We start from the raw sequence: 19,107 nt of genomic DNA on the forward strand, positions 1-19,107 counted from the left end.
CTTAAATTTGGTGAAATCCGGATGCATCTTAAAAGATTCCAATTTATCGCGTCTCAGTTTTGGATACATAACCAACACCCTGATACATCATATCTCGATTTGAAATACATCACACAACGTTGATGAATTAGGAAATAAGAGCGAGGAGAAATTTTTGTATTTTTTAAAATGGTAGAAATTTTTAGAGAACATGGTAAAATAAGTCATGTATTTGAGCAATTTTTCTTGTTGGTAAAATAAGTCACGCATTTGAGCAATTTTTCTTGTTTATAATTAACTTAATCCGTCTGATCAATTCATGTTTGGATTATGAATCTGCAAATCCATTTATTAGCTCAACTTCATTTCTAACTCATTAAAATAAATTAGTTTCTCTCATTGGACTTTAACAATTTATTTTTTTTAAAAAAATAGATAAATTTGTTAGGTTAGAAACTTGGACTTTTTTTTTAATAAAAAAAATGGATAATGATTTTGAGAACCCATTTGGAGTTGCATCTTGAATCTTGACCTACTATTTTTGGGATATAGTGCAAAGTTGGATTTTTAGATCTTTTTCTTATTTAGGTTGAATTCTTTTATCTATTTATAAAATAATTGATATCAGAATAAATAGATTAACAATAAAAATTAAAATTAGTTAGGTCAATAAATTTCGAACGTCAAAACTAATAGAAAGAGGAAAAAAAAGGGTCAATATTCCTACAATTGCCCCACTTAAAGTGTGTACAATGTGCTACTAATTGTTTTCATGAGTAATTATTTTCATTTTCTTATTTTCAACTTTCATAGACTTATTAATAGTAGGAATTTGGTAGGGTCTCTTTCATTTTCCATAGTTTGTTGACTAAATTATTCTATATTTGCATGTAACACGATTTTGAAGGACTAAAACTATAGTTTATACACAAAGATAAGGGCGTTTTTGTCATTTTTTCGTTGCTTTTGTATAGTGCAAAAAGTTTCACCGGCGACGGACAATCAGCCCCACCGCCACCGTACGACTGGATTCATCAACCCATCTCCGAGAATGCAAATATGGTATTTTCATCAATATGGCTTCATTAATGGTTGAATTTTGGTTTGTTATCGATTATCTAGCTTTGCATTACTCATTTCAAACGGTGACACGTAAAATTGAAAAGGTTTTACTCCATATGTTACTTTTTCTTTGTAATATCAATATTGTATTCATCAGAACAGTACAGACGAATAGTTAACAAGAAGGTGTTAGTGTTACTATTGGTTTAATTGAGATTTTATTCGACATTGTCTCCTGTTTGGTTTGATCATTGATGGTTATATTCTATTTAGGAAGGTGTTAGGTTTTGTTTTAGCTATTTAATTTGTAGAATTGATTCTCTTTGAAGGTGATCTAAGATGAGATATTAGAGATTTTGTATTGAGATTTGGGTTTGGTGCTTATATTCTTTTTACCACAATCAAGTTTTTGATAATCTCAGCTCCATAATACTTTTCAATTCAATGTATTGCGCAACAACACTTCTTACACTGACAATCAAGCATGTTAATATGATATCTCTACTTGAAGGTCGAAGTGAATTCATCAACTTGTTGACTTAGTTCCTTTTTTGTGTAGAGGATGTTGTAAGCTGGGACACGGAGATTATTTCATATATGAAAACTGTAAATCTTGTCTCGCGGAAACAATGACATCCGATAGAGTACTTTTTCGTAAGAATTTACTATAAGCATCTTGCTTGCAGTACAATCCCCACCAGTTTTTTTTAATCTAAAGGGATGATTATTTTTTCACTGCTAACCATGTAGTCAGTCATTCTTTGGATTTTTTTTCCTTTGATAGCCCAGTTGCTTTTGTGGTGTTGGATTGCTTCATGTCGTCCCACCTTCTCACTTCTATCTTCCCAAAATAGATGATGCTCCTAACATATTTTCTCTGTCCAGTTTGTTGCTTCAGTTGCTACTGAGTTCATGGCAGACATTGGGCACACGTTTGATGATGATGGTCTCAAGCAACCTTATTACAACATGTTTTCTCTGATGGGGACCGAGTTCTTTGATTCTGTTGGTTGCATTATAAGCTTTGGTATGTACTAAGTGCTAACCTTTTTCTTGTGTGGTGGTTACACAAGTCTATAGATTACTCTGTATCAAATATCTATGTCAACCGGGCGAGGGGGGGGAGGGGGCTCAAACTGCTCTAGCAATATATGAACGATGATCGTCGTGACTTCTATATATAAAATGGATAGACCATCTGGTCTCATATGTGATGCAATACGAGTTAATTGATGATCTTGTTTTCACTGTCTACATTTTAGAACGGATGAACAACATTAACCGTAAGGGGTTGTATGGTATGAAGGGTGGGGAATTAGTTATCCCACTATATATATGGAATAACTTAGCCCATCATTGTAGTACAAACGGTGGGATAATCCAGGGACTAACTAATACCCCTAACCAAACACAGGATAAAATAATCGTGCATTTTATCTCGAGATTATTTTCCCTTGTCCCTTGTACCAAACAACCTCTAAGTGGGATGTGTAAATACATTTTTCTAATTGCACCAAATAAGTTTCATCCATTAGAACTTCACAATTAGAGTGAATCTACAATTGTGTACCAAGTTATCAATTAATCTTTAGCTGTAAATTTGAATGCAAGATAGCCCATACTTGGTGATTTGGTTACTAGAGAGATCTGCATTGTAGGATTTCCTGCTCCAGTTATGTTCTTTTAAAGAATAAATGTGACTGATTAGATGTTGAGCTCTTTTAGATTGTGATAGACTGGATTTTATGGTCAAAGGTTATCCCATGTGACCCTTAACAACGGTCTGACAGTCCTTCACACCTACCTTTGGTCGAGTTGTATCATCTCAGCATAAAAAATGCTATTCATATGACAGTTTATGCCTCTTGAGATTTCACACTTCAAGAAATTGGTCGATTTTTGATGACCTTCGATGGACCAAGAAGCTGTCAAGACATCAACTTATACATCAACTAGAAGTCGTCAAAAAGTTATTTTTCTTAATTTCTAATGTGATTTGATTTTCGATTGAAAGGGCATTGCAATCCATCAAAGATTGTTTGTACCATTTTGTAGGAAGATGTTTTAGAGGACATTTCCTTCTCTGTTGGTAGGAACATGTCTATCGAAATTCTTGACAAATAAAATTTTTTAGGGCTTCCATCAGTCAAATTAATTTTAGTTGAAGCCTGACTTCAGAAGACGATTTCATAGTTCATTACTTTTTGGCAGGTTGGTCTTTGGGAGCTCAACTTCTAATAAAGAAAAATATTTCTACTTCTGATTGATTTTTGGTATTTTTTTTTTTGGTTTCATATCCATTGTCGGATACCAACATTGGAGCTTGCCTATTCCTGATTCACGCTGTGTAGGGCTCCATTCGGGGGGAATCGCTCCCTACCAAGGATTTTTTCATACCGAGGGATCGAATCCAAGACCTTTGATTAAGAGAGGAACAACCCCATCCACTACACCACATCCTTTGTTTGAGTTTCTCCATTTAGATGTAATGATCTTTCCATCCGGTCCCCATCGACATTGACGCTCACCACTCTTCTCTTGCGGTCGCCACTAGCTAGTAAATCTCCCTTCCCCTACTGTTGATCCTTTTTCTTTTTGTCTCTTATATTTATTGATACATTTATGATTTACTTATGTTTTTTCAATGTTATGTTAGTTTGGCCAATATTATTATTGTAACATTCTTGCTCTAGTTTTAGTATTGCATAAGATTCAACCGAGATGAACCTTCTATAATGGTCGTTCTTTTTTTATGACAAGGGAAACCCGTAGTCGCTATCCTTTGGGTGCGCACAGTAAAACCCCCGCTCCTATGCAATAGCTAGCAAACCACATGAAGAGAGAACCGCACTAGGCAAGCTTGGTGCGACGAGCTCGACCCAGCAGGCAAATCCCTTGCTTTCGCTGGCAAGGGGTTACGAACTTGAGACCCAACATGGAAGTCCCAAGCTCAAACCACTGGACCACCCGAAGGGTACTATAATGGTCTGTTGACATATATCAGATTGAGTATCAACGTTTGAATATAGATTTGTTGGTCATCTCAATAAAGTTGCATTGCTGAGGTGGGTTGACGAAATGCAAATTCAATAAACTGTGGTGATGTTTTCAAATTCATTATAGCTATTGAAAGATGCAAAACAGTAGTAACGAAAACCTTATAATGTCTTATTTGTCAACATTGCGATTTGTTGACTTTAGCTTAGAAATTTGGTTTGCGATGCCTATTGCACTTTCAGAAGTATAGGTGGAACCTGCATGTAATATTATCTTGTCAATATTTATGTTAACATTTTTTAAATTAAAGTTTAAATTATATAAAATATGTTCTTTTAAAAAAGTGGGCTGGCCTGGCGTGGGCTGCGAGCCGCATAATGAAAGGTTGGGCTGACTGTTTTTTGGCCCACCAAAATAATTAGCCAGTGACTCGTAAAACTAAAGCCTGTAAGGGTTACCCCGAATGGGCTGAATCGGCCCATATTGACAGCTCTATCTAGAACAAAACCATCTACAACACCTGCGGCAATTGTCATTATTCAGTTTGACCTAATAGATCTTCATTTGCATTAACAGATTAAATCTTTGCCGCAGAGTCATACCTTGCTTACCGATGGAAGTTGAGACACATATGTCTTCCAAAACTGCTGAAAAAATCAGCATTTTAGTTGTGGATGATAATGCTGCTTATCTTCAGGTTGTTGCTGAGCTACTCAAGAAATGCAACTACCAAGGTACTTTTACCAGATCTTTGGTGATGTCTTTGTCTTCTTTTTTTTCATTCCCTATTTGGTGTAGATTCTGGAATGCAATGATTGCTTTTTTCTTCCCCTAATTTGATAGATCCTAGAGTTGAAAGTGGTAAGCTTTAGATCTTCAAGTAGCATGATGTATGAATTCAAATTACCTATCGAATGTACCAAAATTGTTTGTACTTCCTTTTTAGGAATAAGAATGGAACAATTAATTTTAGGTTCCACTTTACTTCGTTAGATCTTCATTGGATCCCATGTGCGTTTGACTTGATGAAGAATGAAGAGGAATCACAATGACAGACCACTTTTTGAATATAGTTGCTCTCAGTCTTTTTTATTGTTAGCGAAAGATGTAGAGGAGTCTATCAATAGATTGGTTGAAATGTTCTCAGATCATCAACATAGGCCTTGGCCCTTGCCTACCCTTCTCAAACTCCCCCACTTCACTAATTCCTATTTAACTGATATTGTGAGAATTTTCGAATCAAAATTTCTTTTTTCTTTTTCGGTAAGTAGTAAGAATTTTGTGTACAAGAACCACACGAAGCAGAAAAAATAATTTAATGAATCTGATAAGAACATTAAGTGCATCTGTATTTATGGAATTATCTTTGCTATAGCCACAAGAATAGATCTTAGATAAGCATATGTATGGAAAAAGTAGTTCCCTTGTTTTGGATAATAATCCTAATGTCAGAGCTTTTATAAGCAACGTAGCGTAGGATATTGGTATTTGGATTTTTAAATGTTTCTATATGGAATGTTTGTCATTTCCCCTTCATAATACATCTAATCAATAAACTATTTTGTTTTCTTTCAGCTGTGGCTGTCAAATATCCAATAGATGCTTTGCCTAAACTTCAGATCAAAGGCGACTCTTGTGATCTCATTGTCTTTGATGTGCACAAGTCTGATATGAATGGCTTTAAACTTCAAGAAATGATAGCCAAAGCATTTGAAATACCTGTTTTGTGTGAGTTGATTTCTTCTTCTTTTTTTCTAGTTTTTTTTCTCCGTAAAATGGTCAGTATTCTATTCATTGGTCGTTAGAGACAAGTTTATGATTTAAGCTTATGTACTAAATGCCAGCAATGTCAGCTGACCAAAAGGAAGGTGCAATCTTGAAAGGACTGAAGGGTGTATCAGTGGACGATCAAAGAGATAAAGGGCTCTGCACAGTGTTGCAGGAGAAGAAAGGTAAAAGAGCTGTCCCTGGGAAATCTGCAATGAAACAGAGGAAAAGGGGCAAAGATAACAGTGGCGATTTGGTTCTACCAACGAAGTCTCAGATTATATGGACAGAGTCACTTCACCACGCATTCCTGGTAGCCATTCACGACATTGGGTTTAGCAGTAAGTTGTTGCTAGCATATTCACATTATTGAAAATAGTTTTTCTGAGGTGTCAAACAGAAAGGAATGTTAAATTGCCAATAATTTGTTACCTCAATTTTCATGCAGAAGCTGTGCCAAAGAAGATTCATGAACACATGAATGTCCCTGGATTAACTAGAGAAAATGTCTCCAGTCATTGGCAGGTCTACTTCTAAATACATATGTTTAACTATTATTGCTATGGTTTTCACATATAAAATAGTTGAAGCAATGTTTAATTTCTGTATTACGTTGCTTGAACTAGTGCATACTCTTATAGAATAAGATAAATCAGATTTTTGTATTTGTTTACTTTAATTATTAAGTTATTCTTGATTCTTGACTATCTATATGCAATATTAATCATCAATTAGCTTTCGTCTTTAGAATCTTGCTTTGATTTTTATATAATGACAACATAACACTTAATTATTGATGGATTCTTCCTGCTAGCTTTGGCTTCATAGCTATTCTATTGATGGATTATTGTATTATCAACGTATGATCACCTCAGGGTTCATCTCTTCTGTTGGGGGACTCTCAAATTCCTTTCTTGCCAAATAAATCTATCTTGCTAGGACTCTCCAAAATATTGTGGCATCCTCCAAAAATGCTCTACTTTTGGAGGATCTGACACATACCCATCGACATTTTTGAAGAGTCTGAGAAACGTAGAACTAAAGTAAATGCTGCCTTTCAAGATTGTTCAACATACTGTTGTAAGATACTGCATGATCTCAATCTGTTCTTTGCTTGATTAGCCCATAGGAGACTATTGTAAGACATTCCATGATCCACCCTATGAAGTTCTCTGGAAAGTTCAGGGCCGTGATAACCTGCTTCGTAAATTCCTGCTCCATTGAATCATGTGTCTTCTACATATCCACCTTGACCATGCTTCTTGGAGACATCCCTTTTCTTTCATACCTTTTGATCAGCTGAGACATGACTTCCTTTGGTCTAGTAGTGATTATCTTTGATATAATTTTGTATAGGATAGTATAACAGGATAAAGGTTCAAATTCTCTTACATTGGTTGGATTTCCTTACTTTTGGTATGAGTTTCACAATGGTACAATTTACAGGTTTGTGAAGTTTCTGTCTTCTGAAAAACTCCAATACTGCATCTGTATTTCTTCTCCAATTATTGACCATGTCTTTTTGAAGAATAAGGCATTAAATCCATCATGTCCTGGGGCTTTTATGTATTCTATTCCATTTAGTGCTCGGAGAACTCCTCTCTAATTTACTACTCCATCTGTCCCAATTTATGTGTCTCATTTTCTTTTTTGGTTTGTCCCAAAAAGAATGACACATTTCCTTATTTGGTAAATATTTAATGACATTATTCCTATTTTACCCTTCTTGAATCACATTATTTCAATAGTTGCACTCTTTTATTTAAAAAAAAAGTTATTGAAATGCAGTAAAGTACAAATACTTTTCTCTTTTTCTGACAATCAACAGTACTTTAAACCCTTTTTTCAATACTTTGTCATAACCTTTTCTTTCTTTTCACCACTTTGCTAATAAGGGTATTTTCGGAACATTGTAGAGTCTTTCCATTTTTCTTAAAGTTTGTGCCAAGCCAAAGTACCTCATATAAAATGGGATGGAGGGAGTATTCAAAATGTGTCCCTCTTATACGACATTGGGTTGAATAGCGGGGATACTGGTAGCTGCATGTCTTTGACTTAGTATTTCTATAAACTGCTTCCTTACTTTAGCAACTTTGTTTGCTGATTACAGAATTGCTGACTCTAAATCCTCATTACTAAAACTTAGGTAGCGCTTTTAATTTGCTCTGTCCTAATCATCGGTTCTTCCATTCATTTCAAGCAATTTGTTCTAATTTTGCAGAAATATCGTAATTACTTGCACCGAGTTACTGATGCAAGCTCTATTATCCAAGTTCCTAACAAAAACTTAGCCAGTAGAGCTAATCAATCGACCATTGCGTCTGGAATGCTTGTTAAACATAGACAAGTTCATCAAGAGAATTTTGGAGTGCAGTCTAGTGTCCCCAGCTCATTGATTCACACTTCAACAGGTTATCTGACAGGCAATCTGCAACATCTTAAGAATAAGTACGTATGATTCACCTAATAACCACTTCTTCAGGCATTAATCTTAGCTTAAAGCTGTATCTATATTTGTTTAATGATGTTTTCAGGGGGAAAGAAGTTGAGGTTGTGCTCGATCCAGTTCGTAACTTTTCTGTCTTTCACAAGGTTAGTGCTATGCAAGGATTACAAGGCATTGGTGATCTTAGTGCTTCTTCCATGAATCAAGGGAATGATCAACCTCATCAGGTATATACTTTTTGAGCATTTTTCTTTATTCTTTGCAATTATGCAATCAAAAGTTAAAACTATACTTTTTTTTTTATTGTCTGATAGTTCATGTATTTTCAAATTTCGTGTTTGAACTTGATCGTCCCTCAATTTTAAAGTAGATATGGGACGATTTAAAAATACTATTTACAGATCAACTTTTTCTAATTGAAGTAAAGAGTTGTCATTGAAAACCACCAGTAAGATGCTACGTGAGCAAAAAGGTACTAAAGTGGGTTAGCTCCATTACAATTAGTTTAAACTAAAACCAAGGAGTTCTCGAAGTCCAAAAAACTGTCAATACTATTTATGGTGGATTTATAGTACCAACTCAACAAATGAACTAGACATTTAGATTTCAGTGAGTGAGTTGGAGTTGGAATCCCATCAAATCACCTGCGGTTCCTCTCATTTCACACGTACCAAAAGTTACTGCTGGAATCATTCTCCAGATCTTCTTGATGGATTTGTCAACTCTTCAAAAAATCCAACTTGAGAAAACATCCTTGGTAGAATGTGGAATGACCCCACTGTAGCCTGAAAATAAACAGAAAAAAACTCCAGATACTGCTGCAAATGGGCTAGGTAGAAGCAGATGATTGACACTTGCTGATCCTATAGGCACATGTAGCATCAATTGACTATGACAGTTTTTCCTATATTGAGATTTTCCTGTGTTAGAGATGCTTCATTTAAAGCAATCCAATTGAGGCAGGTGAGTTTGGAGTCTGGAGTTGTTTTGATCTTCCAGACATGCTTCCAAGGCCACTTGTCAAATATACCATTTTGAGAGCACATGATATTGTAGTTGTCCTTGACTGTAAACTGCCATTTATGGAGTTCCCCCATACCATACTGTCTCAGTGCTGTCCTTCAATTGTGTACCGTTTCAGAGTGGCTAATGATGTGAGGAGGTCATTTAGTTCCCGTATCAAAAGGTTCCTTCTGAATAGACGGCTCCAAGAATTATCTATCTCTGTATGATATATGACTCTAGGTCTTTCTTGGTTTCTATCAGGAGTAGTCCGGGATAAGAGTCTTTAAGAGCATTGTTGCCAAGCCATTTATCCTTCCAGAATTTTGTTTGAGATCCATTGCCACTTTATAGGAGATGTTCTTGAAAAAGCATGCTTGGTGGCTACTAATATGTTTCATAGGCCAAATATTTTTTTCTTTCGTTAACATAAAATAAAATGTTTCCATACCCCAACTCCATGAGTTCCTGTGTCTGTTTTAGAATACCAATGACTGTGGGTTCCAAACTTGGCATCAATTACCGTCCTCCATAGTGTTGTATCTTCATGACCATATCTCCATAACCATTTCATTAGCATGCTCTTGTTGTGTAGACTCAAATTTTTTATTCTAAGATCCACACTTTGACCTACTTTACCAATAAACACTTTTGAGTCTGACAATTACCCTCCCATAGGCCATAAGAAAATCCTCCATTTCTCTTTCTGCTTCAACACTGAACTAGGCATAGAGTACAGTGAAAACTGAGATGAAGTATGTGTAGACTCAATTTAGACGTAGAGAAGTGAAATCAGGAGTACACTTGTATATAAGGTTACAGTACGACCCATTTACTGTTTTGTGATATAATACAAAGTTACCAAGTTCAAAAAAGAAATGAAGTATGTGGGAATGCTACCAAGGACTGTGATTGCCAAGTTGCCAATCTCCTTTCAACCTTTTCTATGACACCATTCCAAACTCCAGGAGATTTTAGTTTTGCACCCAAAGGAAGACCAAGAAAGCTAGTAGGGAATGAATTCGAATTTAGAGATCTAGATATTACATCATAATATTAATGCAACTTAAATTTCTCAGTTGTTGAAGCTCATAATTGATCCTCGTAACAATTTGGGTGATGATCCTTTTTATAATATTACTTTTCACATCATCACCATGTCAACTTTGATGGTGGTTTCAATCAGGACATGGAGACAGAGGACAATTTGCAATGATTCAATCAAATACCATTCAAGGCAAGTTTCTTTTTCATCATCCATATAAAGAATATGAGTGGTGCGATGTATTGTTTTGCTCATTGTAGATTCTCATTTGCACATACAATTAATAATTAACAAGTACTATCATATTCAATTGTTCATTGAAAACTCACCAATGCTTAGAATCATTTTTTTAAAAAAAAGAAAGTGATAGACTTACCTGGACAGGGTCAATGGGCGATCATGAAGGCCCATGGTCTAGGCTTGCACTTTGGAGGGGTGCTCGCCTAAGGTCAGCCCAAGTGGTTGACCCTACGTCATAATGAAAAAAAAAAAGAATAAAAGAAAGTGATAGATCAGCTGAACGATAGTTTGATGACAAGAAGTTAACGTCTTTATGCATTTTTGCATCTTTTCTCCTTGTACTTTAGAATATTTCTAATCCTAGACTTTGCACCATTCAACTGGATTATTTAAATTTTAAATCTGTGTTTTGCAAATGACCAACTTATAGCTTGTTCGGCCAAAGCTTGTCGAGGTCAAAATTGCTTATTTTTATAGAATTAAGGTGCTGTACCAAACTTCTAAGGGAAATTAAAAGTGTTTTTGAGGAGGATTCACTTTTGAAAGTTTGACCAAACACAAATTGCTGCTCTATTATTGAGAAACATGTTTTTCCATATTGATTAGCCAACGTTGTTACTTTCTGGGGGAATTATTTTCGATAACACCTTGGCGAAAGTACACTAAATACGTAGAAATTTACTAAATCTTGGAGGGTGATGTATCTCAACTTCATAAAGTCCTATCATATCCTTCTTTTGTTAAATTTATTTGGAAATAATTTACGCAGGCTGTGCTGACCGTAGATTGATGGGGAGTTTCGCCAAACCTACTACTCAGGTATGATTTCTTTAGTTTTAGTTAATTTCGTTTCAAACGAATTTATGAATTATTAGATGTACACTAACTAAAAGTTTTCTGTACATTTTTTCAGCAGCCTAAGGGTGATTTGTTTTGGATATGGTGTATACTTTAAGTTTCCCGTAAACTCCACTTGTGGGATTGCGCTTGATATGTTGCTGTTTTTGTTATTGTTGTGTTCTTCAAGTCCTTACGAAGATGAACAAAACACATTTAGTTCAATATAGCAACAAAAACTGTTGGTGCTAGAGACAAATCAGTGTGTTGCTTGATGCATTTCTTTTTATGGTACTTTCTGGATTATGATATGTTCTTACTTTTAAGAAATTGATTCGATATATATTACATTTTGCTTAAATTAGTATGTCATTTTCGATTTTCGGTATTAGTTTTGAGGTTAGAGTAATTTGAGTTCATGTGATGAAGTCTCATTGGATAAATATTTCATATAACGGCTCGATCGCAAAACCTATTATTCAAAGTGATGATGAAGTCTCATGGGATAAACACGAGTTCATATAAAGGCTCGAATGCAAAATCTTTAATTAAAAATGAAGGGGTTTATATTTCATGTCAAATTAAATGATTCCTCTGTTTGATTTATGTGACATTTTTTGAAATTTGTTTTTAAAAAATGATACTAGTAGACTATGAGTTTGCATTTTGGAATCTTTTACTTAACACCGCAAAACCTTTAATTAAAAATGAAGGGGTTTATATTTCATATCAAATTAAATGATTCCTCTGTTTGATTTATGCGACATTTTTTAAATTTGTTTTTTAAAAATGATACTAGTAGATTATGAGTTTTTAAAAATGATACTAGTAGATTCTTTTACTTAACTCTTTGCCAATTAAAGTATGAGTTTTATTGAGCTTAACGGTTCAGTTGTCAAAGAATTGAGCAAAAGAGTTTAGAATATGAACTCATACAAGTATAATTATATGTCTATTCGATTATTTCTCAGTCAAATTATATCATATGGTGTAATATCTAAAACCTTATTGTTCTATAGTAATATTTTATTTTTTATAGTATAAAATAGAACAAAAATTATACGACTAACTTTTCATTATACCTTTAATAATAAATTTTACAACCGTATGACACATAAAAATATTTTTTAAAAAATAATCAATACTCGTACTTCATTTTTCAACTAAATATTTTCAATAAAATATGACGAAAATTATAGATTATAAAATTATAACAAGAAGGGTATTTTGGTCAATAAGAAAACTCGCAGCTGCTGTTTATAACACTGTAAGATAGCGTCGAGAAAGATATTTTCACTCAGCCTCGAAGCTCTCGCTGTACTTCAACTTTCGAAAGAGGTAACAATTCTTCATCGCTCTCTAATTTATCAATCAGATCTTCTAATTTATACTGTTTTTTTCTCAGATCTGTTTTAATTTTGTAGAAATCAGTAAAGTATATAGGGAAATGTTGAATCTGAGTTTTTTTTATCATCAAGGTTTATATTCTATGTGGAGGAATGAATTTTTTGATTGTTGGTTAGCTTGGTTAAATGATGTACTAAAAAATTATAAAGTTGAGGTTTTTGTTGAGGATCTGTGTTTTTTAGGTTAGGAAATTGATTTGTTTGTGTTGGTGTTAAGATTGGAAATTGAAGGGTTTTGATGCTTGAAGTATTATATAAGTAAAAATGAAACTGAAAGTTGTAGATTAGGGTTGTTAAAGTTAACCATGGGCTGTTTCAACCTACCTTAGCAGTAATAAGTTTGATGGATGGTTATTCAGTTATGGGTACTCAAGGGTGCGGCCTTATGGTCAATTAAGTGGGGGGAGAACTCTAGGTCTCAAGTTTGGCAAAAGATACTACTAGGTGTTTTGTTTTCCTTTCTATGCTTTGGGGAGGTAGCTGGTACTTGGTGGAATAATTGAGGTTTCCGTAGGTAGCTTGCAGACCATCGTCACTGAAAAAAAAGAGAATTGTCAGCTTTGTCTACTAGCATTTTTGGTGCTTGAATTCCACACAAGAAGATGGAGTGTAACTTTTAAGGTTTTAGCATAACATGAGGATATATTAGGTGGAGCAACCAAGTGTGTCGTAGTGGTCAATGAAGTGGGTTGAGAACTATGAGGTTTAAGGATCAAAATTCTAGCCGAGATAAAAAAATACTAGGTCATTTCTTTCCATGTGCTCAAGCATTGGCGGACAATTTCTAGTATCTTTGACTGGTGGGAGGTGGCGGTTATCCCGTAGAACTATGTTGAGGTGCGCGAAAACTAGCCCAGACACCATGAGTATAAAAAATGGGGAGGAAATATTTAGGTGGAAGAAAAAACAATTTCTTTTATGCATGTTTTGTGTGGAGAGACTTGTGTTTTGTATAGAGATAAGTGCGAGAATTAGAGAAACACTAAGTCTATGCTAATATGCAAATTATTTAGTACCATGTTCAAATTGATCAAATCCATCTTAAAGGATTCATAAAGTTGATCCTAAATAAGGTCCAAATACTTGAAGAAAAGCAGTAGGTTCAAAATCAACTATTAGTCCATTGTGCCCTATATTTAGCTACACTAAATTGTTTTCAAGAAATTGTAGGTCTCTAAAAGTAATTTCTGTTTATGTGGTTTTTAGGTCTATCTCATACAGCTTTGCTCACCATAGTATGACACCTAGTCACCGGTGCATTTGTAGGCTGTGACCAAACAACTCAAGTGATGTTCTTCATTTTATCCTCAGGCGTGCTATTTGCATCATATGGCAATTGTGTCCATTTTTAATCTTTTGTAATCTTGTATGATTGCAACATTCATCTTGTTGATATGTTGAACTTTAGCGGTCCAACATTCACCACCAGATAACATTACCGGTCCTATAAATTTTCTGGACTTACCCTTCACTTCGGTAGTCATCCTGCTATCTCATAATGCTTCGGTAGTGTTTCTCCATTTCAATAATTAGTTTGTAATTGTACAATTATCATCTCCCTCTGTCATTTCATTCTGTTGAAACAGTGACCATATATATCTAAATTGTCTTTGGAAAAGCCACAATTCCTAAACTCTTTGGCTATGTTAACTTTTGAAACAAGAAATTGTAATACATTAGAAGTACAGAATGCTGTATCTGTTTATTGATTGTCTTCAGCTTTTGGTACTAATTTAGCATTTTAAGCGGAACATATTAGCAACTATTATGCCAAATTATCAAACATTTTGTCATGTTTACTTCACTAATCATATTATGACTAGTATAAAGAAACAAGTACTTAAAAGGAGGCGCAATGTTTCTCGAGTGGTTTACTTATGATGTGTGTGTGGCTCTTGTTGTACCTGTACTGATGAAGTACATTATGTTTGTTGAGTTGGACTAAATTAATTTGTTTCTCTTCCCTGATCACGAGTAATTTTCTTGTCTGATCTCAAGGTGGAAAGAGTTTTGAGATCTTCTACTCAGGTGGGATGAGGCCAATTTTCTGTGGGAATGTTGAGTATAATGCCAGACAGTCAGAGTTGGAGAGGCTTTTCAGAAGATATGGGAGAGTGGATAGAGTGGATATGAAATCTGGTAAGCCTCGAAAATCTTGGTTTTATGTGTTATTTCTTACTTGATATTGGAGGTGCTAATTGGTCTTCTGGTTGGGTTTACTTCGTGTCCAGAACTATCTATCCACATCGACCTTTGTTTTCCTGAATCTCATTCCTACAAGATTATACATGTTAGCTATACCAAAAAAAGTTTTTTTGTGAGATGAATTGGTTATATGGCCAACGAACTCCAACTAGAGCTTTCCTGCTGTGGTGGTCTTATATATATTTATTTATTTATTTTCTTTTTACTTTGTGAATTTAATATATGATCCTCCTATATTGCGGATGAGTTTGGATCATGCATCTTATCATCCTCCAGCAAGGTGCCTGAATAGACCGTTTAGTAGGATGCTGGAATTTTTCACTTCCAGTGGTCAGGACAGTTTTTTATTTGAGAGTTTTACCTCCATGCAACTGCAAACTGAGGCATGAACTGAGTTGTGCAAAGTGATTGTTCCACCCATTGCTCACGCCTTGACATACAGCACACATGTTGCATTGAATCTGAGAATGATCGTTCTGTGGCTCTAGATATTTTGATAACTAGCAAGCAGTAAAGCTGATGTGGTGGCAAAGCAGTTGATATATGATGGCAAATCTTGACGTACTCGGCAGTTCATTTTCTTCTGAGTATTGATGATTCAAGAGATTCAGAAGTCCTCGCCGGCACTTATCCTTCCTTATCTGATAGTTTCAACTGTCAAAGGACTTGAATAACTGAAATTTGGTCTGCTTTGGGACACCGTGATCATTCTTCACATTGTGATAGCATTGGGCCGAAGATCTGTTCAGATCATTCGACTCAATAACAGAAGATGTAGCTTTTTATGGGTGTTAGGATATGTTTACAAAGAAGTGTTTTTAAGTATGAACCACCATACTCAATTATTCTTTGGCGCAGGATAACATTGCAATGTCCATACTATCATGGCTGATGGACGGAGTCTCATTTCATTTCCTAGCTGTGACAAGTGTTCTCTTCTTGTCTCCAAGAAGAGCTTTCTGATCCATCATGGCATCACAATCATATGTTTTCCTCCGTCATTATTGCTTTCCAATCCAGAATTTTCCCCAGCCTTCATTTTACAGACTAGTCACAACTCACAATGCCGACCTCGATGCTGAGGCAGCAGATAAAATGGAGAAGGCACTTTCTTTACATTGTTCCCTCATGTGACATGCACCTTTACTTGAAATCTGTTAGTCCACCACCAAAGGTCTGTTGCTGATTTTACTCGTAAAAATTTATAGATTTGACAGAGTGGTTTTGTAATTGAGATGTTAAGTTAAGATGGTTTACATCTCTGTTGGATGGAATATTGTATATTTTAATACTGAAGAATGTTTCACTGGAGTCTTGTTCCATTTGCTTTTAAGTTTTAATTTAACCTATCTTGGTGGTGTGTTTTTAGGTTTTGCTTTTGTGTACATGGATGATGAAAGAGATGCAGAGGATGCTATTCGTGGACTTGACCGTATAGAATTTGGCAGAAAGGGACGCAGACTTCGCATTGAATGGTCAAAGGTAATCCTTTTTTTCTTTTTTTGTCCAGAGATCCATCTCTTCCCTTAAAAAATCCTCAAATTCATTTGGTGTTCTCAAATGGATATGCTGCAGGAAGAGCGTAATGGTAGGAGGCCAGAGACTTCAAGGAAATCTTCATCTAGTGTCAAACCTTCAAAGACTTTGTTTGTCATAAATTTTGATCCATATAGTACTAGGAGCAGGGATATAGAGAGGCACTTTGATCCATATGGAAAAATACTCAATATAAGGATAAGAAGAAATTTTGCATTTGTTCAATATGAAACTCAGGAGGATGCTACTAGAGCCTTGGATGCTACAAACATGAGGTATTTTCTTGATGATTTGTTGTGATGTGGTTATTTTGATCAAACTTTTTTGTTGTTCTCCACTTCCATAGTTGACATTGTTTGTTGCTCGTCTTTTTCTTTCTGATGCAGTAAACTGATGGATCAAGTCATTACAGTTGAATATGCAAATAAAGATGATGATGACAGGAGAAATGGGTTTAGCCCTGATAGAAACCGAGATAGGGGTCTTAAGAGAGGTTATGACCGAGGCCGATCTCGGAGTCCTTATGGAAGAGAGAGGGGGAGTCCTGATTATGGTCGTGGGCGGGCCCGTAGCCCAAGTCCGATCCGTCAAGGTAGGTCAAGCCCTGATTATGGTCGTCGACCTAGTCCTAATCCCAATCATAGGGAAAGGGATTCTGAGTATGGCAGTGGCCGTAGTCCAAACATGAGAAAGGAGAGGAACCCTGATCATGGAAATGGCCATAGTCCAAACCCTCGTAGGCTGAGAGCCGGTTCTGAAAATGGTGAGGTGCACAGTCCACCAGAGGAAGGACTTCTGGAATCTGGTCCTAGTCCCCCTAGGGCGGGGAGGAGAGGGAAATATAGCCCAGATGATTATCGTGGCCGTAGCCGTAGCCGTAGCCCAAGGTCTAAACCTGAAGAAATAGGTAGTCCTAGATATGCTGCAGCAGAAAGTCCTCTTCCAGAACGACACAGGAGGTTCACAGCTTATTCACTCTTTTTCTTTTAGCTCTCGCTTATCTATTCTCCACGATATAGTTGCAACAAATTACTCGCTTTCTTTATAAGCTTATATTATTTTGTTTACAATGCAGCCTTTCACCTCCAACTCGAGAAAGATCCCGCTCCTAATTTGCTCTGTATCAGCCTCTGACCTGAGTCATATTTTTCGTGGACAGTCACATTGCTAGTGGGTGCTGTAGAAGTATGCTTTTAAGTTGCTGGAGCCTCAAAATTCCAGTGTCTGTTTTTGCTACAATATGTTCAAAATTCCAGTCACTATAGTATGGTTTTTTTGACAATTTGTTCTTAATAGACTTGCTACTGTATTAGGTGATTCTGTTTTAAAGTTGATAACTCCTTGGTAATACTTTGGTCTAGTTGGGCTGAACTATCTTGAATATCATATTCTCAGAATATGTACTGAAGATGATGGGTTATTTGCACTTCTGTCCTTGATTCGTGTTGGTCTTTAATTTTTATCACCTCGTCACGAAAAAATAAAAATCACAAGGTAGTTTATATTTTCGTATCATAATATAAACCAAAGGTCTTTGACACCTCACTTCACTTGTAGATCTCTTGCAGAATCAACTCTGCTGCCCTCTTCCCTCTCTAAACTACATATTTACAACTGCCCGTTGCTCGAACCACAACTAGAAATGTGACATATGTTTCAGACTCGTTAGATAAATGTTATTAGCTCATCATATGTACTCATATCTCTGATGTACAGTCAAAATCCAAAGGCCAATAATGTGTATTTTTGATAATGAATATCCAAACTTTTTCAGTGTTCACTATGTTGTTTGAGTTATCTAGCCCAGATTGAGGCAATATGTCCACCAATTAAATATATTATAATACGTATAGTTAAAAAATGCATTTTAATTTTTGATATCCGCGTCTATTTGTTCAACTTTATATAAGTTTAAGTGTATTCTTATGCACATCTAACTTTAATAATACTAGGAAGAATATCATAACAGGAGTAAATGTATGATTTTTTTCATAGTTATAAGGTTTTAACATTTGATTTGAAGTTCATAAGGGTCTATCTATAATTAAATCACAGTATAAATATATTTGATATAATTAACACTAAAATTCATTACAAGGAAATATGGTTTGATTAAAAATGAATCAAGTCCATATTGAGATTTGATTATATTAATATGTTATCATAAAAATTAATATTATATTTATCTCAAAATATTTGTCACGTTTTGAATAACTAGCGACAATTTTAGTGACGATTATAGTTGCCCCAAATGCATATTTTTTGCTGTGAATATTATATGATTTAGTGGCAATTTCTAATGCCATTAAAATGTACTTTTTGCGGTGCCTTCATAAGAATTAGTGGCGGGTTTAGTTTCCACTTATTCTTTCTTTTAATGGCTAATTTATATGATTTAGTGGCGACCACAACTGTCGTTAAAACTCTTTATTTTTGTCACTACAAGTGGCTTTTTAGCGGCGATAAAACCTTTAATCTTTGTCACTAATAGTCTCTTTAATTGGCAACTGTAAACACCACCAAAACATCAACTTTTTCCTCTAAAAGTCCTTTTTAGTGGCGACTTTTACCGCCGCTAAAACTTA

The 19,107-nt window shown here is 35.3% G+C and overlaps 2 protein-coding genes and 1 pseudogene across 13 annotated transcripts; all 3 read left to right on the top strand.

Moving 5' to 3' along the window:
- The first annotated feature begins 834 nt into the window (after nucleotides 1-834).
- Nucleotides 835-11,747, top strand: LOC107003159 (two-component response regulator ORR21-like). Of its 11 annotated transcripts, none has more exons than XM_027913207.1 (13): nucleotides 835-1,041; nucleotides 1,601-1,695; nucleotides 1,927-2,068; nucleotides 3,802-4,106; nucleotides 4,615-4,772; nucleotides 5,614-5,766; nucleotides 5,883-6,146; nucleotides 6,254-6,330; nucleotides 8,027-8,253; nucleotides 8,340-8,478; nucleotides 10,440-10,490; nucleotides 11,308-11,357; nucleotides 11,452-11,736. In XM_027913207.1, exons 5-11 carry the CDS (start codon nucleotides 4,652-4,654, stop codon nucleotides 10,467-10,469), a joined length of 1,011 nt encoding a protein of 336 aa, XP_027769008.1. In that variant the 5' UTR covers nucleotides 835-1,041; nucleotides 1,601-1,695; nucleotides 1,927-2,068; nucleotides 3,802-4,106; nucleotides 4,615-4,651; the 3' UTR covers nucleotides 10,470-10,490; nucleotides 11,308-11,357; nucleotides 11,452-11,736. The 11 variants fall into 11 exon arrangements, with proteins under 11 accessions (XP_027769008.1, XP_027769009.1, XP_015056914.1 ...); XM_027913208.1 differs by having other exon boundaries at nucleotides 3,814-4,106; XM_015201428.2 differs by lacking the exon at nucleotides 3,802-4,106 and having other exon boundaries at nucleotides 4,633-4,772; nucleotides 11,452-11,747.
- LOC114074973 lies at nucleotides 10,667-10,780 on the top strand (annotated as a pseudogene).
- Nucleotides 11,748-12,599: 852 nt separating the features above from the next.
- On the top strand, nucleotides 12,600-17,952 carry LOC107004592 (serine/arginine-rich splicing factor RS31-like). Of its 2 annotated transcripts, XM_015202853.1 has the most exons (7): nucleotides 12,683-12,713; nucleotides 14,780-14,920; nucleotides 15,845-16,160; nucleotides 16,356-16,468; nucleotides 16,562-16,797; nucleotides 16,909-17,481; nucleotides 17,598-17,952. In XM_015202853.1, exons 4-7 carry the CDS (start codon nucleotides 16,373-16,375, stop codon nucleotides 17,632-17,634), a joined length of 942 nt encoding a protein of 313 aa, XP_015058339.1. In that variant the 5' UTR covers nucleotides 12,683-12,713; nucleotides 14,780-14,920; nucleotides 15,845-16,160; nucleotides 16,356-16,372; the 3' UTR covers nucleotides 17,635-17,952. The 2 variants fall into 2 exon arrangements, with proteins under 2 accessions (XP_015058337.1, XP_015058339.1); XM_015202851.2 differs by lacking the exon at nucleotides 15,845-16,160 and having other exon boundaries at nucleotides 12,600-12,713.
- The last annotated feature ends 1,155 nt before the right edge of the window (nucleotides 17,953-19,107 follow it).

The sequence above is a fragment of the Solanum pennellii genome, chromosome 11 (assembly GCF_001406875.1).
Source record: "Solanum pennellii chromosome 11, SPENNV200".
NCBI lineage: Eukaryota > Viridiplantae > Streptophyta > Magnoliopsida > Solanales > Solanaceae > Solanum > Solanum pennellii.